General features: G+C 41.7%; 1 protein-coding gene across 1 annotated transcript in view; it reads left to right on the top strand.

The window, feature by feature from the left end:
• Positions 1-15,843, top strand: part of LOC125413364 (histone acetyltransferase p300) — a 67,701-nt gene extending 51,858 nt beyond the window's left edge. Inside the window, exons 21-31 of the mRNA XM_048454701.3 lie at positions 916-972; positions 1,785-1,862; positions 3,779-3,846; positions 5,351-5,501; positions 5,616-5,762; positions 6,067-6,180; positions 7,560-7,725; positions 8,552-8,716; positions 10,306-10,467; positions 11,946-12,227; positions 12,566-15,843. Of these exons, the coding sequence (XP_048310658.1) occupies positions 916-972; positions 1,785-1,862; positions 3,779-3,846; positions 5,351-5,501; positions 5,616-5,762; positions 6,067-6,180; positions 7,560-7,725; positions 8,552-8,716; positions 10,306-10,467; positions 11,946-12,227; positions 12,566-14,761 (3,586 nt within the window). The 3' untranslated portion in view covers positions 14,762-15,843. The remainder of the gene's footprint in view (positions 1-915; positions 973-1,784; positions 1,863-3,778; positions 3,847-5,350; positions 5,502-5,615; positions 5,763-6,066; positions 6,181-7,559; positions 7,726-8,551; positions 8,717-10,305; positions 10,468-11,945; positions 12,228-12,565) is intronic.
• Positions 15,844-25,136: the final 9,293 nt, after the last annotated feature.

The following is a 25,136-nucleotide window of genomic DNA, read 5'->3' as shown; positions in this document are numbered from 1 at the left end:
TATCTATCTATCTATCTATCTATCTATCTATCTATCTATCTATCTATCTATCTATCTATCTATCTATCTATCTATCTATCATGTATACAATATTCTGTCTGTGTAAATGTCTGCAGGCCAGAAGAGGGCACCAGACCTCATTACAGATGGTTGTGAGTCACCATGTGGTTGCCGGGGAATTGAACTCAGGACCTTTGGAAGAGCAGGGAATGCTCTTAACCACTGAGCCATCTCTCCAGTCCCTGTCTTTTGTTTTTTGATTTTTGTTTTTCGAGACAGGGTTTCTCTATATCTTTGGAGACTGTCCTGGAACCCACTTTGTAGACCAGGCTGGTCTCGAACTCACAGAGATCCGTCTGCCTCTGCCTCCCGAGTGCTGGGATTAAAGGCGTGTGCCACCGCCACCAACGCCCAGCTTGTTTGTTTTTTTAAGACAGGTTCTCAACTATATGCCTTTGGCTGTCTTGGAACTAACTATATAGACTAGGCTGGCCTCAAACTCACAAATCCACCAGCTTTTGCCTCCTGAGTGTTGGGATTAAAGATGTGCAGCCATGTGCCTGACTAAAATTATTCTTAAATAGTTTAAAACCGTGTTCACAATCTGGGAACAACAGTTCATAAAAAGTGCATCCTGTATATAGTATAGTGAACCAGACCTTAAAAGAGAAGAGCAAGACATGATAACAGGAGGGACGCAGAGGCCTGTGGAGCTCTGTGAGCTCAAGGCCAGACAGTGCTACATAGGAGGATCCTGTTTCCCAGGGGTGGGGTATTATGAAGTATTGTAGAATGTTCCTTATATACAACTGAATTTATATAACCCAATAAATACCGCATAATTCAGATTGCTTTATGTTCAAGTAGTAATTTTTGTGTATATTTTTTCTTATTATGTCCATTTTCTCTCTTTAGTACAATAAATAAAGAACAATTTTCCAAGAGAAAAAATGACACATTGGATCCTGAACTGTAAGTAGTTTCTCATGAATTGTCAGTACACTCTGCACCTTTTTTCCAGAATAACTTTATATTCTTATGCTAATATTTACATCCCATAAATGTTAATAGTAGGAACTTAAGAAACATTCAGGTGCTAGTCTTAGTGAACATTCATTGTTCCGCCCCTTTCTTTTCTTTTCTTTTTTTAAATGGTTTATTTAACTTTATTGGTGAAGGTGTCAGATCCCCTGGAACTGGATTTTCCCACAGTTTTGAGCGGCCATGTCGGTGCTGGGAACTGAACCTGGGTCCTCAGGAAGAGCAGTCAGTGCTCTTAACCGCTGAGCCATCTCTCCAGCCCATCATTGTTCCCTTTCAAGTATCAAACTACTCCTGCCCAGGGCTATACTCTTCACCTCTCTGCATTTCCAGTGCATACAGAGAATGATCCTGGAGTTGGGAATTTAGCTCAGTGGTCGAGTGCTTGCTAGCAGACACAAGACCCTGTATTCCGTCCTCAGCTCTAGGGGAAGAAAAATTAAAAAAGCACAGGGTCCTTCTATTTTCTCTGAAAATGGAGTGGGATGACTCCATACTCTTGGCAGTTATCTTCTCTCTCCTTCTGGATTGGAATTTTAGATTATTTAACACATTATTGCTTTAATGATTTTGAATTTGCTTTACCTATGCCATTAAAGCCAAAAGTCTCTACTAAACTAATTTTTAATTCTTTTGCATGACGGTTGTCTGTTGAATTGTTAGAATTGATGGGAGATACTGAAGATTTCATTTGGTGATGATGATTCAAGATCGGTCTGAGAATTGGTTCTTTACTTTTCTAGGTTTGTTGAGTGCACAGAATGTGGAAGAAAGATGCATCAGATCTGTGTCCTTCACCATGAGATCATCTGGCCAACTGGGTGAGTCTTAGAACATGGGCAGAAATATTTTGTTTACTTTCCATGAGCGTTCTTATCCATGACTGTATTAATGTTCAAAATTATTGATTGATTTTGTTCTAGTTAGGGTCTCATTGTGTGGCTCTCAGTAGCTTGGAACATGCTTTGTCCATCTTTTTTCTGGCCCGATTGTTGGGATCAAAGCTGTGCATCACCATACCTGGACAAAGTTACAATCTTCTAAGTATTTTCTTTGGAAGCAGAATCTGACTTACTGTTATAGCACATTTCTGCCAGAGTTGGGGTCTGGCTTCTGTCCTGACACTGCCAAACTGGATAAAGCACATTCAAAACACCTGTAATAGCTAGACAGGCGTGGCACCCACCTCTTAGCCTTTGGTAGTAGATACCTATACACATTTTCACATTTTATTTGTGTGTGTGTGTGTGTGTGTGTGTGAGAGTGTAATATATATATTAAATTTGAACAACACAGTAAAAACCTGTCTCCATAAAAGAATACTAATACTAAAGCCACTATTGGTTATAACTAAATTTGCCAGACTTGAAATTTTTTACTATACTACTGTTTTTAAAAGGGTACAGGTGTTGATAAAAAGCCAAGGAATGCTTCCTTCTTGAAACATCTACTTGGAATGGTATATTAAATGACTCTTTTGGTAGGAGTGGGAGACCAGTAAGTTACATAGCTGTACTATGGTATAGATTCATAGGATGTCCAATGAGATTTAGAAAGGATGCCTCTCATTTTGTGAGAAAGGAGCTGATCTTTATTTTCCATGAAAAACAAGTTCAAGAGCTAAATTTGTATTGTAGGGTATGGGAACTCCTCACTGTGTAATTATTAGACTAATTGTTGATACAGCTAAGAGGAGGAAAGGAAAGGATAATTTAATTTATCTGAAGTTGCCAATAAGTGATTTTTCAGTGGTAACCTTTCAGTTTTCTGTCACTTGTCCTTAAATATTCATGTTTAAGAGACATGCCTGAGAGGCTAGAGAGATGACTCAGTGGTTAAGATCACTGACCGCTCTTCCAGAGTATCCAGGTTCAATTCCCAACACCCTCATGGCAGTTCACAACTGTCTCTAACTCCAAAGATCTGACACCCTCACACAGACAAAATACTAGTGTGTGTGTGTGTGTGTGTGTGTGTGTGAGAGAGAGAGAGAGAGAGAGAGAGAGAGAGAGAGAGAGAGAGAGAGCGAGAGAGAGAGAGAGAGAGATGCTTGATAAGATTGCGATTAGAACTTAAGGTCAACCAGCTGGTTAAAGACAGTCACTGAGGGGTCGAAGAGATGCCTTAATGGTTAAGAGTATTGGTTGCTCTTACAGAGGACCCGAGTTCAAATCCCAGCACCCACATGAAAGCTCACAACCATCGTAACTCCAGTTCTAAAGTATTGAACATTTTCACCCCAGTGCACATGAAATAAAGTGAAAGAAAGAAAAAAAGACAATCATTAATAATATATTAATGGGTCTTGGAGCACATAACTCATAGAGAAGAACATAGTTCAGTTCTCAGTGCCCAAGTCAGCAATTCACAACTACAAGTAACTTTTGTTCCAAGGAATCCAAAGGCCTTTTCTGGTGTCCCTAAGTACCTACACCCCCCCCCCTTTTTTTTTTTTTTTTTGGTTAGTAGGCTGGCCAGGAGCTGCTTCTTGTCTTCCTGTCTTCCTGTTCCCAGTTGGGATAAAACTCTGTCCACTAGAACGCAAAGCCTGCTTTCTAGAAAAAAGCTAGTTTGTATACTGGTTACATTAACTGTTACATATGTAAGAATTTTTGTGCCAAGTCGGTGGCGTTGCTTTTTGTTTGTTTGTTTTTTTTGTTTTATGCTTATTGATAGATTTTGTTGCATGGTACTTGAATTTTATGTTTTATAAGTAATGTTCTACTTTACATATTAGATTTGTCTGTGATGGCTGTTTAAAGAAAACTGCACGCGCTAGGAAAGAAAACAAGTTTTCTGCTAAAAGTAAGTATTTTAAATCTATTTTATTTTATGTGCTTTGGTGTCGGGTGTCAGATCTCCTGGAACTGGAGTTAACAGACAGTTGTGAACTGCCATGTGGGTGCTGGGTATTGAACCTGGTTCTTCCGGAAGAGCAGCCAGGGCTCTTAACTGCTGAACCATCTCTCCAGCCTGGCATAGGAGGTCCTTTTGTATTTGTGTTGTTTTTATTGGTTAAATAAAGAAACTGCCTTTTCCGTTTGATAGGGCAGAACTTAGATAGGTAGGAAAAAGAAAACTAAATGCTGGGAGAAAAAGACAGACAGACAGAGCCGCCATAAAGTCCCAGGTCAAAGACGCCAAATCTTTCCCGGTATGCCACAATCTTGTGGTGATACACAGATTAACAAAAATGGGTTAGATCAGGATGTGAGAGTTGGCCAGAGAGAGACTAGATGTAATGGGCCAGGTAGTAATTAAATTAATACAATTTCTGTGTGGTTATTTCATGAGTAAGGTAGCCGGGTGATGGGACACAACCCCCTCCTCCTACAACACCAGCCTCAAGTATTATTATTTGAGGTAAACCCTGGTTTAAAAAAATTATATAGCCAAGTGGTGGTGGTGGTTCATGCCTTTAGTCCCAGATGCCTGAATACTAGTGAAATTGAAACCAGCCAAAATGAATCAGTTTTAACTGTTCCAAGTGTTACAGCACATACTTGTTAATCCCTGTATTCTAGAAGTAGGCGGATTTCTGAGTTTGAGGCAAATCTTGGCTAAGTAGTGAGACCCTCTTTCAAAAGAGAAAAATATTTTTTAAGCCAAAATCAAATTATAGCATAACGAAGTATAAAAATAAAATCTTTTAATGAGACGGTGGTGGCCCAGCAATTTTAATCCCAGCACTTGGGAGACAGAGGCAGGCAGATCTCTTTGAGTTCGAGACCAACCTGGTCTATAGAGCGAGTTCTAAGACACCCTGGGCTGTTACATAGAGAAACCCTGTCTTGAAGTACAAAAACCTTTTAAAAGGAACTTTGGTTAATAATCCCCCCCCCCCTTTTCCCTTGTATTTATTCTTGTCCTGGAACATGTCACAGTGTGGGCCCAGTGTAAAGTGATTGACTAAAGTTATTGTCGCAGGAGTATTCAGTTTCCCTCCTTTGGCACTGTAGAGGTAATTATTATATAAGCCTTTGTGCAGAGGGATAGGATATCAGAGTTACCTTACGGTATTATAAATCAAATACAGTCTGTGTGGTGGTGGTATACGCCTTTAACCCCACACTCCTGAGGCAGAGGCCAGCAGATCATCTGAGTTTGAGGCCAACCTGGTCTAGAGAGTGAGTGCAGTTAGGGCTACAAAAATGAATAGAAAAACAAACAAATCAATACATCAGATTTGTATCTGGACCTGAAAATTGACAGTAAAAGTTTAAACCATGGTAACTTTCTTTCTACTCTTTAATACTTGGAATTGAGCCCAGGGCTACACCTTGGTAACTTTTAACTTTTATATTCCTAGGATTGCCACCTACCAGACTTGGTACCTTTCTGGAAAATCGAGTGAATGACTTCCTAAGGCGACAAAATCATCCTGAATCAGGAGAGGTCACTGTTAGGGTTGTTCATGCTTCTGACAAAACTGTGGAGGTGAAACCAGGCATGAAAGCAAGGTGTTTAATAATTTTCATTTCTTCTCTCGAAGAGCTACAGTTGTGCATTCTCAGTTACTGTTGATAATTTCCACCTGAATAATTTGTGGTTTTCTTTCAATCTAATATGTGTAGGTTTGTAGATAGTGGAGAGATGGCAGAATCTTTTCCATACCGAACTAAGGCCCTTTTTGCCTTTGAAGAAATCGATGGTGTTGACTTATGTTTCTTTGGCATGCATGTTCAAGAGTATGGCTCTGACTGCCCCCCACCCAACCAAAGGTAGGACTGACTTACTATGACCAACCTCTCTTTTTGTTGGGCAGGGAATGGCAGGGAAATTGGATTCATACTATAACTAATACAAAAGCACACTGGATAGAAACTTGATATGTATAGCCTGTACCAGGTAAAAATTACATGGAAGCCATTGCCAAGTCTGGTTCCCCACACAGCCGCAATCTCTAATTTTCCTATGATAATTTACAAATAACAGTCAGCACAGGAAAGGAAGTAGATGTTTTTAGCCATGTAAATAATACCTTAATATGTGATAGAAATTTTTCTCTCCCTGTTTTTAATATAGGAGAGTATACATATCTTACCTCGATAGTGTTCATTTCTTCCGTCCTAAATGCTTGCGGACTGCAGTCTATCATGAAATTCTAATTGGATATTTAGAATATGTCAAGAAATTGGGGTAAGCATATTAATAATTACTATCTTTTAAAAATAATGTGGAAATGTGTAAGTATGTATTTGGCTTTCTCATGTTTGTTGTGATATAGTGAAGCTATGCCTTGTTAGATCCCTGATATGAGTATGATGTTACCTGTAACCTACTTCACTAATCATTTAGTTCCATTCTGTTGAGTTAAACCATTGTGTTTAACTTACAGTTTGCATTATAAGTTATTGATATTGGCTGGAGAGATGGCTCAAGAGTTTCCAAGAGCATTGGCTGCTCTTCCAGAGGACCTGGGTTCATTTTTCAACACCCATGTGGTAGCTCACAACAGTTCTAGGAGATCTGACACTCTCACACCAATGTACATAAATAAAATTGTGGGGGAAAAAGTTGTTGATATACTTATGAAGATGAACATTTCCCTTGATCCTTTTGTACTTCGGTGTAAAGACTGGAAAAAAGTTGAATGTGATGGTTTGCACTTACAGTTTCAGCACATGGGAGGCTTGAAGCTTGGAAGTTCAAGTTCATTCATAAGTTAAGATCTGAAGGTACATATATCCTAAGAGACTACCATGTTACTCATAGGAGATTACTCCTAGCAGTTTACCTTGCATGTAATTTCTGTTATGATGGGGTTCCTGTTCCTTTGCCATATAGTTGTCTTTTAATCTTAAAGTACAGATTTTAGGATTCAGAACTAAGTCAGCCTCTTTAAATGAAATTCACAGCACTCCTCCTTGGTCTTTCAAAACAAGTAGGTGTAGTGAGGAGCTGCGGGAAGGCCTGCTTTTCGTCCCACCCGGCTCCTGCACAGCTAGCTTAGCCCGGAAAATAACAACACACAAATTGTATTCATTTAAACACTGCCTGGCCCATTATCTGTAGAGTTAGTTACTGGCTAACTCTCACATCTTGATTAACCCATTTCTAATAATCAGTGTAGCACCACAAGGTGGTGGCTTACCGAAAAAGATTCAGCATGTCTGACCTGGTGGCTGGCTCCATGGCGTCTGCCTCATTGCCCTCTTCCCAGCATTCTGTTCTGTTTACTCCGCCTACCTAATTTTCTGTCCTATCAAAGGGCCAAGGCAGTCTCTTTATTAACCAATGAAAATAACACATAACAGAAGGCCCACCTACATCAAGTAGGTAGTACGAGGACTGTTATTGCTTAGGTTAGTCTACTTCTGGCCTAAGAATTTGTATCTGGGCTTTGGTCTTCTTGAGAAAATAAGCATTTCTGTGTTTTACCCTGTGGTTTAAAATGTGTCGGCTGCCTGTGTGCAGTGGTATGTACCTATAGCATCGACTACTTATAGCTTTCTCTAGCACAAATGCTATCTTCTTGATATAATTTGTCATGATATTCCATATCTTCATGTTTTTAGATATACAACAGGGCATATTTGGGCATGTCCACCAAGTGAAGGGGATGACTATATCTTCCATTGTCACCCTCCTGATCAGAAGATCCCAAAGCCCAAGCGCCTACAGGAATGGTACAAAAAAATGCTTGACAAGGCTGTATCAGAACGTATTGTCCATGACTATAAGGTCAGTTTGAACTTGGAAATGTATTCTTGCTATTTTCTGTCCTGACAGGTCTTCTGTTCCGACTTATAACATGTAATTGCTATAATTATGCTAATTTATTAATTTATTTTTATTTCATTGAAGTGTGTGTGTGTGTGTGTGTGTGTGTGTCCTTTTTTCCCCTTTCTTTGAGACAGTATTTCTGTGTAACTTTGGAGCCTGTCGTGAAACCGCCTCTTGTAGACCAGGCTGGGCTCGAACTCACAAGAGATCTGCCTGTCTTTACCTCCCTAGTGCTGGGATTAAAGGCATGTGCCAGGCTCATCTTTATAGTGTATTCCAGCCATCCTGGACTGTATAGTGATACCTTGTCTCTAAAAGAACTGGGGGGAAAAAAAGTAAAGAACTCAGCATAGTGATGTATGCCCTTAATCCCAGCACTTAAGAGACTGAGGCAGGTGGACCTCTGAGTTCGAGGCCAGTCTGTTCTACTTATTGAAGTCCGGGCCAGCCAGTGGTACATAGTAAGATCCTGTCTCAAAGAGGGAAGTATATTGGTACAATTTAAAATATGTTCTCATTGTTTGTCTGGCATATTCCCTAGAGAACTTTGTCATTTTTGTTGTACAATAAAAGCTGTTCTTCCAGAGGTCCTGAGTTCAATTTCCCAGCAACCACATGCTGGCTATCAACCATCTAAAATGAGGTCTGGTTTCCTCTTAGAGTGTACAAGCATACGTGTAAACAGAACACTGTGTATATGTAATGAATAATTTATAAGAAAGAAGAAAGAGCTTAGGAATTTCTAATTGTAATTACTTGGGTTTTTTGTTTTTGTTTTAAACAGGATATTTTAAAACAAGCTACTGAAGATCGATTAACAAGTGCAAAAGAGTTACCCTATTTTGAAGGTGATTTTTGGCCCAATGTTCTGGAAGAAAGCATTAAAGAACTTGAACAGGAAGAGGAAGAGAGAAAACGGGAAGAGAACACCAGCAACGAGAGTACTGACGTAAGGGCTTTTTCTCTCTGAAGTGTTTACCTTGGTAATCTGATAATACAGAAAGGAGTCTACACTGTTTTTGTTTGTGTTCAAGACAATCTTTTTAGTAGCCCTGGCTCTCCTTGAACTCAGAGTTCTCTGCCTCCAGAGTGTTGTGATGAAAGGCGTGTGCTACCACTGCTTGTCTAGGGCTTTATACTTTCAACTTAGTTTTCTGCACACATCTTACTCTCAGCTCTCAGGGAATGCAAAGTCAGCCTTGATCACATAATTCAAGGCCTACCTTGGCTGAATAGTAGACCCTATCTCAGAACAAAGGGTCATTGTAATTCTAACTAGTAGTATCCTAGGTGCTGAAGCTCTTGAAAAAGTATATAGCAAAAATATCTTTACTGGCCAAATTATGACTGGTATAAGCTTTGTAGACTGCATCCTCTCTGGTATTTAAGTCAGAGCTGACTGGGCGTGGTGACACACAACTTTTCATTTCACATTCAAGAGGTAGAGACAGGAAGATATTTCTGAGTTCTACATAGCGAAACCATGTCGAAAAAAAAAATGCTTGGACAGGTAAGATGGCTCTGAGTAAAGGCCTTTAGCCACTTAGCCCTGAGTTCACTCCTTGGACCCACACGGTTGAAACAGAAACAGAGTTCTGCCTCCCATATATTGCTCTCTTACCTCCACATCTGTGTGTTGTGGTTCTCACACATAAACACAGATACATGCAAGGGCCCTAGATAAAGTTCAGTCTCTAGCATCAAAAATCAAAACAAAAGACTCTTAAGCCAAGCACAGCAGTGATCTCAGTATTTGGGAGGTAGAGACGGAGGGTCAGTTTAAGACTCAGCTGAACTTGATGACACAAATCTGTTTTCTTTTTAAATTTCTTTCAGTCTACCAGATTTTGGCCCCCCCACCCCACCAAGTGCTAGTATTAAAAGACCACGACACCACTGTCCCACTCTCCAAAAATGCTTTAACCTTTGGTTCAATTCATTGATAGATTGTGGGTAAAAGGGGAAACCAAAGCCTGCTTGCTGATTCCCTCTTCCATGCTTCATGGCTTTCATGGTTCACTAAACTCAACTGCCTGCCTCTGCCTCCCATGTCCTGGGATTAAAGGCATGCGTCAATGCTGGTATCAAAATAGGAGTTTTCTAGATAAAGTTTACAAGCTTTCATTTCATGAAGCTTTGGGGTCTTTACCAGGAAGGAGGTAATTGGGAGAGGTGACTCAATATTCAAGAATACTTGCTGCTCTTGCAGAGGATCCCAGTTCTGTTCTGTTCCTTGCATCCAACCCAGGAAGCTCATAACTGTCTTAAACTCCAGTTTTGGATTCAAAGAACCTCTGAGAGTGCCTACACACATGTGACATAAGCACCCTTACAGCTAAATAAATAAAAGAATATTTAAGCATTAAGTAGCTTGTGGGTTAAAAAAGAACCTGATTAAAAAGGAGGGGACAATATGCTTCTAGAGAAATAAGAGTGTAATATCCTGTTTGAAAGGAAAGTCTTTTATACCTTCAATCTTATTTCCAGATCCATCCTAGCAACCTAACATTTTCATTTGTTCTTTGTGCTGCCGTACAGGTAACAAAAGGAGACAGCAAAAATGCTAAGAAGAAGAATAACAAGAAAACCAGCAAAAACAAAAGCAGCCTGAGTAGGGGCAATAAGAAGAAACCTGGTATGCCCAATGTGTCTAATGACCTGTCTCAGAAACTGTATGCCACCATGGAAAAGCATAAAGAGGTGAGAGTCAGCCTTCAGGGTAAAGGGGTGTGTGTGGCAGGTGAGTGCCCACCCCAACTGACACTGTAATGAGAATTCTAGGTTACTGAAAATGAGGAGGGCAGAAATGACATGAGGGGTGACTGGGATGAAAAGAGTATGTGTATAGACTTTGGTTGTAAAACAGAAAGTTTTAACTGCTTGGGTGATATCCATCCCTTCAGCCATGCCACTGCGTTCTAGTGGATGCCACTATCAGAATATACTCCTAATAGCCTGAACCAATTTCGAGGGTAAAGTACTATCTGAAAAAGCTAACTAATGGTAACTGATTTGATTTACACTGTCTAATCTTAGAAGCTAGAATCTCAGGCTGTGGGTGTGCATTACAAGTTCATGACTTGGCCTTGCAGTAGGATAACAGAAGCAAAAATGCCTGTTGTAGTATAGTGTAGGTCTTTATGCTATCGTATACAGACTTTCAGTCTCTCCAGAACTAGCCTATAGTAGAGGACAGGGTGAGGCATGGCGGTTCATCTTGTGACCCTGGGTATAAGGCACTCTAGTAGTGGTTCATCCGACATACATTCAGGCAAAGTACTGATGCACATAAATATTTTAAATTGATAACTTAAAAAGCTTTGTATAAACTTTCTGTGCCATTTTCTATTTGTTCTCTGTACTTTAGCAAGTACCTTCTAAGAAAAACATCCAAACTGATTTTAATTGTGTTGAGTTGCCATGTCTACACAGTGGTCTCAGCCTTTTTTTCATGCCATGGGCGTTTTTGTTGGTTAGTACAGGGCAGGGCCTTGCAGACCATCTCCATTAAGATTTGAGTGGATGCTTTTCTGTAGTTAGATTCAGGTTAAACCACAGACCACATCTTAAGGTATACTATTCACTATATGTGTGCTGTCCCTGAGCTAGTCTATTGTTTGTTTTGTTTTGTTATTTTTGGTTGTGAGCCTAGCCTTTAACAGCTGAGCCATCCCAGGCTGGCTTGTTCTAATTTTGTAGACCAGAGTGTGTCAAACTCACAGAAAGCACCTGATTCTGACTTCAGAGTGCTGGGACTGAAGGTCTGTCCATGTCAACTACACACAGCCCTAGACCGTTCCTATTTTGAAGATAATACTGAAATGAAATAACAGAATATTAGCTTTAAGGGTTCTTTTGGTTTGGTTTTTGTTTGTATTTTGAGATATGGTTTCTCTGTGCCCAGGCTATCCTGTAATTCTTTGTAGACCAAGCTGACCTCTAAACTCAGAGATCCACCTGCCTCTGCCTCCTGAGTTCTGGGAATAAAGGCATGTGCCTTCACCGTCTGGCTTGAGTTTTAGATTCTATATTATACTCAAGTCTCAGTGAACAGGGATAGGGGAAGTATGACTGTTAGTTAACCCCTGAACCCACTCTTCTGCTATGGTCCTCTCTGGTGCCTTTTTGCTGCAGTGGTATTGTAGTTCCAGAGTCACAATGAGCTTGTCTCTTGGCAGGTCTTCTTTGTAATCCGCCTCATCGCTTGTCCTGCACCCAACTCCCTGCCTCCCATTGTTGATCCTGACCCTCTCATCCCTTGTGACTTGATGGATGGTAGAGATGCATTCCTCACCCTAGCAAGGGATAAACACCTGGAATTCTCTTCACTCCGAAGAGCCCAGTGGTCTACCATGTGCATGCTGGTGGAACTCCATACACAGAGTCAAGATCGATTTGTCTACACCTGCAACGAGTGCAAGCACCATGTTGAGACTCGCTGGCATTGCACTGTGTGTGAGGTAGGTGCTATTTTGTGGGAAGGACAAGGCAGGACACATTGGTCCCCATTGTCTGAGTTGTGATATGTGGTAAAAGCACCTGCCCTTGTGGGAAGTGACAGGGCTGAAGAGAATGATTTTATCTTTTTTGGTTTTCCTGGAACTAGCTCTTGTAGACCAGGCTGGCCTTGAACTTACAGAGAACTGCCTCCCGCGTGTGGAAGGCAGTGGAAGTGTGCTGCCACTGCCCAGTGATTTTTATCTTTTTATAAAAGGAGCTTTTCTAGCTCAAGCAAAAATATGATTTTGATTATTTCAGTCTTGCAGAGTTGTCCTTCATCTTATTTTTTCCCCTCCAGGATTATGACCTGTGTATCACCTGTTATAACACTAAAAACCACGACCACAAAATGGAGAAACTAGGTCTTGGCTTGGATGATGAGAGCAACAACCAGCAAGCAGCAGCCACACAGAGCCCAGGAGATTCTCGCCGCCTGAGCATCCAACGCTGCATACAGTCTCTGGTACATGCGTGCCAGTGCCGCAATGCCAACTGTTCTCTGCCTTCCTGCCAGAAGATGAAGAGGGTCGTGCAGCACACCAAAGGCTGTAAACGGAAAACTAATGGTGGATGCCCCATCTGCAAACAGCTTATTGCCCTCTGCTGCTACCATGCCAAGCACTGCCAGGAGAACAAATGTCCGGTACCATTCTGCCTCAACATCAAGCAAAAGCTCCGGCAGCAACAGCTGCAGCACCGGCTCCAGCAGGCTCAGATGCTCCGCAGGAGGATGGCCAGCATGCAACGGACTGGTGTGGCGGGGCAGCAGCAGGGTCTGCCGTCCCCAACTCCTGCTACGCCAACCACACCTACTGGCCAACAGCCAGCCACCCCACAGACACCCCAGCCCCAACCCACTTCTCAACCTCAGCCCACGCCTCCCAACAACATGCCACCCTACTTGCCCAGGACTCAAACTACTGGTCCTGTGTCCCAGGGTAAGGCAGCAGGCCAGGTGACCCCACCAACCCCACCTCAGACTGCCCAACCCTCCCTTCCAGGACCTCCACCTGCAGCAGTAGAAATGGCAATGCAGATTCAGAGGGCAGCAGAGACACAACGACAGATGGCTCATGTACAAATTTTCCAAAGGCCAATCCAGCACCAGATGCCCCAGATGACACCCATGACCCCTATGGGTATGAACCCGCCTCCTATGGCCAGAGGTCCTGGTGGGCATTTGGAGCCAGGAATGGGTCCCACAGGAATGCAACAGCAGTCACCTTGGGCCCAAGGAGGAATTTCTCAGCCACAGCAGATGCAGTCAGGGATGCCGAGGCCTGCCATGATGTCAGTGGCCCAGCATGGTCAGCCGTTGAACATGCCTCAACAGCCAGGATTGGGGCAAGTAGGTGTGAACCCTCTCAAACCAGGCACTGTGTCTCAACAAGCCTTACAAAACCTTTTGCGGACTCTCAGGTCTCCCAGTTCTCCCTTACAGCAGCAACAGGTGCTTAGTATCCTTCACGCCAACCCCCAACTGTTGGCTGCATTTATCAAGCAGCGGGCTGCCAAGTATGCCAACTCTAATTCACAACCTCTCCCTGGACAGCCTGGCATGCCTCAGGGACAGCCAGGGCTGCAGCCACCTACCATGCCTGGTCAGCAAGGTGTTCATTCTAACCCAGCCTTGCAGAGTATGAATCCTATGCAGGTAGGTGTCCAGAGAGCTGGCCTGCCCCAGCAGCAGCCCCAGCAGCAGCTCCAGCCACCCATGGGAGGAATGAGTCCTCAAGCTCAGCAAATGAACATGAATCACAACACCATGCCTTCCCAGTTCCGAGACATCTTAAGACGTCAGATGATGCAACAGCAGGGAGCAGGGCCAGGAATTGGCCCTGGAATGGCCAACCACAACCAGTTCCAGCAGTCCCAAGGAATTGGTTACCCACCCCAGCAGCAACAGCAACAACAGCAGCAACGGATGCAGCATCACATACAACAGATGCAGCAAGGGAACCTGGGACAGATGGGCCAGCTCCCCCAGGCTTTGGGGGCAGAGGCAGGAGCCAGTCTGCAGGCATATCAGCAGAGACTTCTTCAGCAACAGATGGGATCTCCTGCTCAGCCCAACCCAATGAGTCCACAGCAGCATATGCTCCCAAATCAGGCACAGTCCCCACACCTGCAAGGTCAGCAGATCCCTAATTCTCTCTCCAATCAAGTGCGTTCTCCCCAGCCTGTTCCTTCTCCGCGACCACAGTCTCAGCCCCCTCATTCCAGCCCATCTCCGAGGATGCAGCCTCAGCCTTCTCCACACCATGTTTCTCCACAGACCAGTTCCCCACATCCTGGGCTGGTAGCTGCCCAGGCTGCCAACCCCATGGAACAAGGGCATTTTGCCAGCCCAGACCAGAATTCAATGCTTTCACAGCTCGCTACCAATCCAGGCATGGCAAACCTCCACGGTGCAAGCGCCACGGACCTGGGACTGAGCACCGATAATGCAGACTTGAATTCAAACCTCTCACAGAGTACACTAGACATACACTAGAGACACCTTGTAGTATTTTGGGAGCAAAAAAATTATTTTCTCTTAACAAGACTTTTTGTACTGAAAACAATTTTTTTGAATCTTTCTTAGCCTAAAAGACAATTTTCCTTGGAACATGTAAAAACTGTGCAGTAGCCGTGTGTGGTTTAAGCAAACATGCCAGATGAGCCTGAGGGATGATAGATTACAAAGAATATATTTTTGTTATGGCTGGTCAACCCAGCCGTTTTTCTCCCCTTGTGTGTGTGGTTCAAGTGTGCACTGGGAGGCGACTGAGGCCTGAAGCCAACCATATGCTCCTGCCTTGCACCTCCAATAGGTTTTATTATTTTTTTTAAATTAATGAAAATATGTAATATTAATAGTTATTATTTACTGGTGCAGATGGTTGACATTTTTTCCCTATTTTCCTCACTTTATGGAAGAATTTAAAAAAAGAACATTTCTAAAACCAGAGGACAAAAGGGGTTAATGTTACTTAAAATTACATATTATATATATATATATATATAAAATATATATAAATATATTAAAATACCAATTTTTTTCTCTGGGTGCAAAGATGTTCATTCTTTTAAAAACATTTAAGAAAAAAAGACCCTCCTTCCACCCCTCAAGTCAACTTTTGTGCTCCGGAAGATTTTCTATTCCATAAGTCTGAGCGTAAAACTTCAAGTATTAAGATAATTTGTACATGTAGAGAAAAATGACTTTTTTCAAAATATACAGGGGCAGCTGCCAAATTGATGTATTATAATATTGTGGTTCTGTTTCTTGAGAGATTTTTTTTTTGTTATTTTTACATCTAACAAAGGAAAAAATTTAAAAAGAGGGTAAGAAACGACTCCAGTGGGGTGATTTTAACAGGGAAATGTCCGAGGTTTCTTCGCTTGCTTTCTTCCTTACTCTGCCCCCACACATACATTTTCTCTAAAACTTGAAAATAGAAAGCAAAACCCTCAACTGTTGTAAATCATGCAATTAAAGTTGATTACTTATAAATATAAACTTTGGATCACTGTATAGACTGTTAAATTTGATTTCTTATTACCTATTGTTAAATAAACTGTGTGAGACAGACACCTTGGCTTGTTTCACTTCTTTAAGGCTCATCTTACTTAGTCTTAGCGAACTCCAGGTCAGGACTGGAGCTGGTAGACTGATTGCCTAGTATGAGCTAATCAGTCCCCAACCAGCAGCCCAGTACTCATGGACCTGCAAACCCAGTCCTCAGATGGCAGAGACAGATCAAAAGCTGAAAGTAATTTTTAGTTTTGCAACAAATTGGTGGACAGTGTAGGCTATTTGAGACGCTGTATCAGAATTTAAAAAAAAGTTTCATGGATCTCAGCACAATAGAGACTGAAAAGCTGTTTTAGCCTTTTAGCTAATTAGCAAGACTAATTAGGGTCAAGAGGAAAAGGGAAAGATTGGCATGCCTACTAACTTACATGTAATAGCTAAATTTTGACAAATTTTTCCAAAAGTCAGGAGATAAAGTCCCCGTTTCCTGCCCCATTCCACGCTACCCTTAAAAAGCAGACATTTGTGGCAAACTTTTTTTAAAAAAAGATTTAATTGTTATGTATACAGTGTTCTATCTGCTTGTATACCTGCACACTGGAAGAGGGCACCAGATCTCATTACAGAACGTAGTGAGCCACTATGTGATTGCTGAGGAGTGCTCTTAACCTCTGAGAGATCACTTTGGGAGCTCACTTAAATACCCTGTGGGAGGGGTCAGGACCTGCCATGCTGGGATTTGGAGTCCAGGCCAATACAACTCTCAGGCTTGGGGGTTGGGATGGATGCAAGAGGCTGGGGGCTATGCTCCCAACTTATGTCCACTGCAGGATAGAATTCTGTTTTCATCTTTGAGGAGAATGATACACAACAATGCTGGGAATCAAACCCGGGAGTCCTCTTTAACAGCTGCACTTTCTCTCCTGTCCAGAGCTCAAGGGATTTATGTCCTATATGAGACAAGTCATCATTTGTGTTACTTTTAAAATGATCCAGGAAAAAGTGACAGGTCAAAGGTCCAGAGAGAAGTCTTAGAGAAAAAACACTCTGTAAGGGGTCAACTCAAACCCGCATTTTGGCTGCAGCCTGAGACAGGTGCTACTGAGCAGGGCATATTACGTGTCTCAGGGCAGATTAAGACGTCTCAACTGAATTCCTAATTCATTTTATCTTGGGTAAGGGCATCTGTCATGCGAGCCCCAGTTTGTCTTTCCAACTATGAACCTGGAAAGCTTGAGCTTCTGTTTCCATGCAGTGGGAGATGATACACATTAAGATTCCAAAGATAATAAAAGAGAATGGTGACTGTGCGGTGATGGTTGCATACCTTTAATCCCAGCACTCAGGAGGCAGAGGCAGGTAGATCTCTGTGAGTTCAAGGCCAGCCTGGTCTACAGAGGCAGAGCCCTGTCTTGGAAAAAAAAGCCAAAAAACAAAAAAACAACACCCCCTCACACACAGACAAAACAACAGAAAGGATCATGGATTTTCTGACTCATTGAAACTTGATGGGAAAATGTTCCAAGCTACAGGACTTACCCTGTCCAGAACTGGGTTCTCTGTTCTAGCTCCCTTCCTGTCTTCGCTCTACCGTGTCACAGGCATCTCAAACTAAGCCAAATTCTTTTTCTTGTTGATATTTTTAGACAGGGTCTCTTGTAGCCTAGGTTGGCCTTGAATTTGTTGTCTGTGGCTAGTCCTGATCCATCTCATCCTCCAACATCTACCTGTCAAGTTCAGAGGTTACAGGCTTGGGTCACCATAGTCAGACCCAAGGCTGGGTAAACACTCCTACTAACTGAGCTACATTCCAGCTCTCTATCAACTGTTTATTATTTTGTATATATGTATGTATGTACATATTATATATATATATGTATGTATGCATGTGGATAGCATTCAGTCACATACATGCCACACTGCACATCTGGAGGTCAGAGAACAACTTTTGGGGTTACAAAGATCAAACTCAGGTCATCTGACTTGTTCTGAAAATACATTTACCTGCTTAGACATATTTCCAGCCCTTCTAATTTTTCTTCTTAAAAAGGGTTTTTTATTATTTTATTGATATTATTACTGAGGCAGTATGTCACTTAGTAGCTCTTGCTGGTCAGGAACTTGGTATGTAAACCAGACTGAAACTCATACAGCTCCTCCTCTCAAGGGCTGGGATTAAAAGTCAAGCAATGACCTAGGATTGGCTCAGTGGTTAAGAGCATTGCCTGCTCTTCCAAAGGTCCTGAGTTCAATTCCCGGCAACCACATGGTGGCTCACAACCATCTGTAATGAGGTCTGGTGCCCTCTTCTGGCCTGCAGACATACACACAGACAGAGTATTGTATACATAATAAATAAATATATAAAAAAAAAAAGAAAGGGCCTGAGGAAACAAGCTCCACTGGGAGCAGAAGCCATGAACAAATCCAGTCCCAGGACACTGGCAGACCAGGATCGAGCCAACAACCCTATCCAGAGTCAGCAATCTCCACTGGAACCGGAGTGGGACTGAACCAGCTACCTAGGACAGAGAGGGAACAAGCTCCACCAGGATCAGAAGCCAGGAGCAAATCCAGTCCCAGTAGCCAACCCAGTCCTGGGACACTGGCTGGTCAGGATTGAGCCAGTGACCAAATTCAAAGTCATCAATCTCCACCGGAACAGGTACAGGAGCCAGAGATGCTGAGGGTCCAGATGTGAATCTTGGACCTTCAAGGGAGTAGACCTAAGCAGGCTCTGGTAGGTCTGGGCTGAGTCTAAGACTTGCCAGGAACTAGGCCTGAGCCAGGACCTCTGCCAGTCTGGGTGTGAGTGAACCTGGGACTTCTGAGGAAATAGGCGGGAACAAGAGATTTGGGCGGGGCCAGGCATGAGTCTGGGACCTCAGAGGGAGGCAGCCTGGGCCAGGACCTCTGTGGGTCCAGGTATTGGTCTGGACATCAAAGGGAATAGGCAAGAACCTGAAACCTCTGTGTGTCCGAGTGTAAGTCTGAGACCTCTGAGGGAGTAAGCAGGTCCTCTGCTGGTCCGGGCACACCTGAGCCTGGAACATCTGAGGCAGTAGACTGGAGCAAGAAATCTTTCCAGGTTCAACTCTAGCCCAGGGACTTCTGCAGGAGGAGTTCCAGACCAGGATTTACAGAAACAGGGCAAAGCCAGCAACCTAGGTCAAAGTAGGCCTGAGACAGCAAACTCCAAGGGTGCACAGCAAAGCACATAAGTGCTGAGCTATCTCCAGGAACATGGAGTAACCAACAGGGTAATTAGAACTGTGACACTGACTGTACCACAGGGAACAACCATCTGAGCTTTGGATTAACTGGTACCTAGAAGATTATTCAACAGAATCTCAGACAGCCCCAACCACCTGTCTCAACCTATTAGAGAAAAAGATGAGTAGAAAAGGTAAGAACACATGCAACATCGCAAAGAGCAACACAACCCCAGTAAAACCTAACACCCCTACAACAGCAAGACCTGAACAACCAAATATAGATGAAGCAGAAGAAAATGATCTAAAAAGTAACTGCAAGAGAATGTTTGAAACTCCAAAAGAGGAAACGAGAAATTCCCTTAAAGAAATGGAGGAAAAGACAAAAAATTGGAAGACACCAGCAAATCACTTAAAACCAAGAAAAAGAAATCAAACATATGAAAGAAACTATTCAGGACTTGAAAACTGAAATAGAGACAATAAAGAAAACACAAACTGAAGGAATTATAGAAACAGAAATCATGAGAAAATGATTCAGAATCACAAACGCAAGCATGAACAGCAGAATACAAGAAAATCTCAAGCAATGAAGATACTATAGAGGAAACAAACCCATCAGTTAAAGAAAACATTAAATCTAACAAGAACTTAACCCAAAATATCCAGGAAATATGGGACAATATGAAAAGACCAAATCTAAGAATAATAGGTATAGAAGAAGGAAAAGTTCAACTCAAAACACACAAAATATATTTAACAAAATAGAAGAAAACTTTCCCAACCTAAGGAACGATATACCTATGAAGATACAAGAAGTTTACAGAACACCAAATAGACTGGAACCAAATAAAAAGCCTTCTTGCCACATAATAATCAAGACACTAGACATACAGAGTAAAGAAAGAATATTAAGAGCTGCAAAGGATAAAGGCCAAGTAACATATAAAGGTAGACCTATCAGAATTATACCTGACTTCTCCTTGGAGACAATGAAAGCCAGAAGGTCATAAACAAGCATTATACAGACATTAAGAGACTGTGGATGCCAGCCCAGACTACTATACCCAGCAAAACTGTCAATCCCCATAGAAGGACAAAGCATGATATTCCATGACAAATCTAGACTTCACCAATACCTAGCCACAAACCCAGCCCTACACAAAATACTAGGAGGAAAACTCCAACCCAAGGAAGTTGGCTACATCAACAAAAACACAGACAATTAATGGTCCTCATAGCAGCAAATCCCAAAGAAGGGAAAAACGCACAAATTAACATCTCCAAGAAGGAAAACTAAATCAACAGGAGATAGCAATCACTGGTCATCAATATCCCTTAATGCAAATGGACTCAACTCACCTATAAAAAGACACAGCCTAACAGATTGGATATGAAAACAGAGTTCATCCTTCTTCTGCATAGAAGAAACACATCTCAACTTCAAAGACAGACATCATCTCAGAGTAAAGGATTGAAAAAAAATATACCAATCAAATGGACCTTAGTCAAAAATGACAAAGAAGGTCATTTCATATTAGTCACAGGAAAAATCCATCAAGAGGAAATCTCAATACTGAACATCTATGCCCCAAATGCAAGGGCACCCTCATATGTAAAAGAAACACTTCTAAAATCATACATTAAACCCCACACACTAATAGTGGGAGACTTCAACACTCCACTCTCACTTCTGGACAGGTTAGTCAGACAAAAAATGAATAAGAAATAAGAGAACTAACAGATGTTATGACTCAAATGGACTTAACAGACATCTATAGAATATTCCATCCAAACAGAAAAGAATATACCTTCTTCTCAGCACCTCATGGAACCTTCTAAATAAGTGACCACATCTTTGGTAACAAAACAAACCTCAACAAATACAAAAAAAAATTTGGAATAACCCAATGTACCTTATCAGATCACCATGGTTTAAAACTATAAGTCAACAGCAATACTAATTCCAGAAAACCCACAAACACATGGAAACTAAACAATGCTCATCTGAATTATCAATGAGTCAAGGAAGAGATAAAGGGAGAAATTAAAGACTTCCTAAAATTCAATGAAAATGACCACACAACATACCCAAATTTATGGGACAAAATGAAAGCAGTGTTAAGAGGAAAGTTCATAGCACTAAACGTCTGCATAAAGAAGCTGAAAAAATTCCACACTAGTGAATTAACAGGACATTTGAAAACTTTAGAACAAAAGAAAACAAACTCACCTAAGAGAACTAGATGGCAGGAAATAAAGTGAGAACTGAAATCAACAAAATAGAAACAAAGAAAACAATACAAAGAATCAATGACACAAAGAGTTGGTTCTTCTAGAAAATCAGCAATATAGACAAACGTTTATCCAAACTAACCAAAAGGCAGAGAGAGAATATCCAAATTAACAAAATCAGAAATGGAAAGAGGGACATAACAACAGACATGGAGGAAATACAGAGAACCATCAGGTCATATTTTGAAAACCTGTACTCCACAAAATTGGAAAACTTAAAGGAAATGGACAACTTTCTGAATAAATATCACTTACCAAATTAAATCAAGACCAGATAAGCAAATTAAACATACCTATAACTGCTGAAGAAATAGAAACAATCATCAAAAGTCTCCCAAAATTCAACACAATGATCCCAGCAAAATTCTTCACAGACCTCGAAAGAACGGTACTCAACTTCATATGGAAAAGCAAAAAACCCAGGACAGCCAAAACAATCCTGTACAATAAAAGAACTTCTGGAGGCATCACAATCCCTGATTTCAAACTCTACTACAGAGCTACAGTACTGAAAACAGTCTGGTATTGGCATAAGAACAGACAAGAGGACCAATGGAACCGAATAGAAGACCCGGATATCAATTCACACATCTTTGAACATCTGATCTTTGATAAAGAAGCAAAAAATATCAAATGGAAAAAAGAAAGCATATTTAACAGGTGGTGCTAGCATAACTGGATATCAACATGTAGAAGAATGAAAATAGACCTATATGTATCACCATGCACAAAACTCAAGTCCAAATGGATCAAAGACCTCAACATAAAGCCAGCCACACTGAACCTGATAGAAGAGAAAGTGGGAAGGACACTTGAACGCATTGGCACAGGGAACCACTTCCTAAATATGACCCCAGCAGCACAGACATTGAGAGAAACAATTAATAAATGGGACCTCCCAAAACTGAAAAGCTTCTGTAAAGCAAAGGGCACAGTCAACAAGACAAAATGACAGCCTACAGAATGGGAAAAGATCTTCACTAATCCCACATCAGACAGAGGTCTGATCTTCAAAATATACAAAGAACTCAAGAAATTGGACACCAAAAGAACACATAATCCAATAAAAAAAAATGGAGTACAGACCTAAACAGAGAACTCTCAACAGAGGAATCTAAAATGGCTGAAAGACACTTAAGGATATGTTCAACATCCTTAGTCATCAGAGAAATGCAAATCAAAACAATTCTGAGATTCCATCTTATACCTGTAAGAATGGCCAAAATAAAAAACACTGATGGCAACTTATGCTGGAGAGGTTTTGGGAAAAAGGGAACACTTCTGCATTGCTGATGGGAATGCAAGCTGGTACAAGCTGGAATGCAAGCTGGATGTCCGTGTGGCGATTTCTCAGAAAATTAGGAAACAACCTTCCTCAAGACCCATTAATACCACTTTTGGGTATATATCCAAAGGATGCTCAATCGTGCCACAAGGATATGTGCTCAACTATGTTCGTAGCAGCTTTGTTTATCATAGCCAGAACCTGGAAACAATTTCAATGTCCCTCGACTAAAGAATGGATAAGGAAAGTGTGGTACATTTACACACTGGAGTACTACACAGCAGAAAAAAATAAAGACAGCTTGAATTTTGCAGGAAAATGGATGGAGCTAGAAAACATTTTTGAGTGAGGTAACCCAGACAAAGAAAGATAATTATCACATGTACTCACTCATAGGTGGTTTTTAAACATAAGGCAAAGAAAACCACCTATAAACTACAATCTCAGAGAACTTAGACAACAATGCGGACACTAAGAGAGACTTACATAGACCTAATCTACATGGGAAGTAGAAAAAGACAAGATCTCTAGGGGGCTGGAGAGATGGCTCAGAGGTTAGGAGCACTGACTGCTCTTCCAAAGGTTCTGAGTTCAATTCCCAGCAACCACATGGTGGCTCACAACCATCTGAAATAAGGTCTGGTGCCCTCTTCTGGCATGGAGGCTGAACACTGTGTACATAATAAATAAATAAATCTTTAAAAAAAAAAAAAAGACAAGATCTCTAAATAAATTGGGAGCATGGGGATCTTGGGGGAGGGTTAAAGAGGGGAGGGGAGCAGAGAAAAATATAGAGTTCAATAAAAATTAATAAAAAATCAAGCAACACCATGCCAATGTTTTTTTTTAATTTTTTTTTTTTTGTGTGTGTGTATGTAATCACATGCTCCCTGTTTCCTGGTGATTGCAGAGTTCAGATGAGTGTGTTGAAGCCTCTGGAGATGGAGTTCCAGGCAGTTGTGAACTGCCTGATAAGAGAACTGAAACTTGGGTTCTCTAGAAGAGCAGCAAGTACTCCTAACCACTGAACCATCTCTCCAGATCCCTATTCCCAACAGTTTTTCTTTTTCTTTTTTATTTGTTTGTTTGTTTTTTGAGACAGGGTTTCTCTGTGTAACAGGCTGTCCTGGAACTCTCTCTGTAGGCCAGACTGGCCTCAAACGCACAGAGATCTACCTGCCCCATCTCCCAAATTCTGGGATTACCACAGCCTACATGAAAATTTTGTATGTTAGTTTGTTTATCTGCATTGTTGTTTTGCCTGCCTGCATGTCTGTGAGGGTGTCAGATCCCCTGGAACTGGTTACACTCAGTTGTGAGCTGCGATGGGGTGCTGGGTATTGAACCTGGGTCCTCTGGAAGAGCAGCCAGTGCTCTGAATCCCTGAGCCATCTCTTCAGCCCCCAAAACATTTTTCTACAGTCATATAATCCCTGGCATACTTTTTTTTTTTTAAATATTTATTTATTTATTTATTATGTATACAGTATTCTGTCTGCATGTGTGCCTGCAGGCCAGAAGAGGGCACCAGATCTCATTACAGATGGTTGTGAGCCACCATGTGGTTGCTGGGAATTGAACTCAGGACCTTTGGAAGAGCAGGCAATGCTCTTAACCTCTGAGCCATCTCTCCAGCCCCCTGGCATACTTTTGACTTTATAGTGGTGTGAGAACAATATTGATTCTGTAGACATTGTACTTTGAAGTTAGAAGTTTGCTCAGTGCCCGAGCTCTCCATATGAGAGGACTTAGTAGTGGGCAAAGGCATATACAAAACCAGCTTGCAGTTAGCCTTGCAGTCCCTAGAGGAAACAACCCAGTATCCTTCTGTGTTCGGTATTGCTAGGCTAAAGCACACTAGATGTTCTCTTTTCCTTTCTTTTCCCTTTTTTTCTGTTTGAGACAGGATTTCTTTGTGTTGTTTGGAGCCTGTCTTGGAGCTCACCCGGTAGACCAGGCTGGCACTGAACTCACAGAGATCCGCCTGCCTCTGCCTCCTGAGTGCTGGGATTAAAGACGTGTTCCACCACTTCCAGGCTTCCTAATTCCTTTCTTTAAGAAAAAGTCAGGCAGTGGTGGTGCATGCTTTTAATCCCTGCACTCTGGAAGCCCAGGTCTCGGAGTTCAAGGCTGGTCTTGTTTACAGAGTGAGTTCCAAGACAGCAAGATATTCACTGAGACGGGCTGGAATGATGGCTCAATGGTTAAGACTGATCTTCCAGAGGTCCTGAGTTCAATTCCCAGCACCCAATGATGGTTCACAATTATCTATAATGGGATCTGATGCCTGACGCAAATTAATAAAATTTAGGGAGAGAAATTGGGGTTCAACCTGAAGATCCATAAAGCAAAGCAGCCAGCCACTGGCTTTTTTTTTTTTTTAAAAGATAGCTTTCCAGAAAAAAAAAAATAGTGGGGTTGTGTGTGTCTTGGCTGACCTGGAACTTGTGTATACCTGATGGGTCTCAAACATCAATGTGATGTGTCTCCCTCTGAGAGTGGTATTAAAGTTGTGTACTATGATACCCAGTCTCCTACTGTCTTAAGTTTTCAGATTATA

The sequence above is a fragment of the Myodes glareolus genome, chromosome 19, assembly GCF_982192425.1.
Source record: "Myodes glareolus chromosome 19, mMyoGla1.1, whole genome shotgun sequence".
Classification (NCBI taxonomy): domain Eukaryota; kingdom Metazoa; phylum Chordata; class Mammalia; order Rodentia; family Cricetidae; genus Myodes; species Myodes glareolus.
This window is presented reverse-complemented; position numbering and strand designations above follow the sequence as displayed.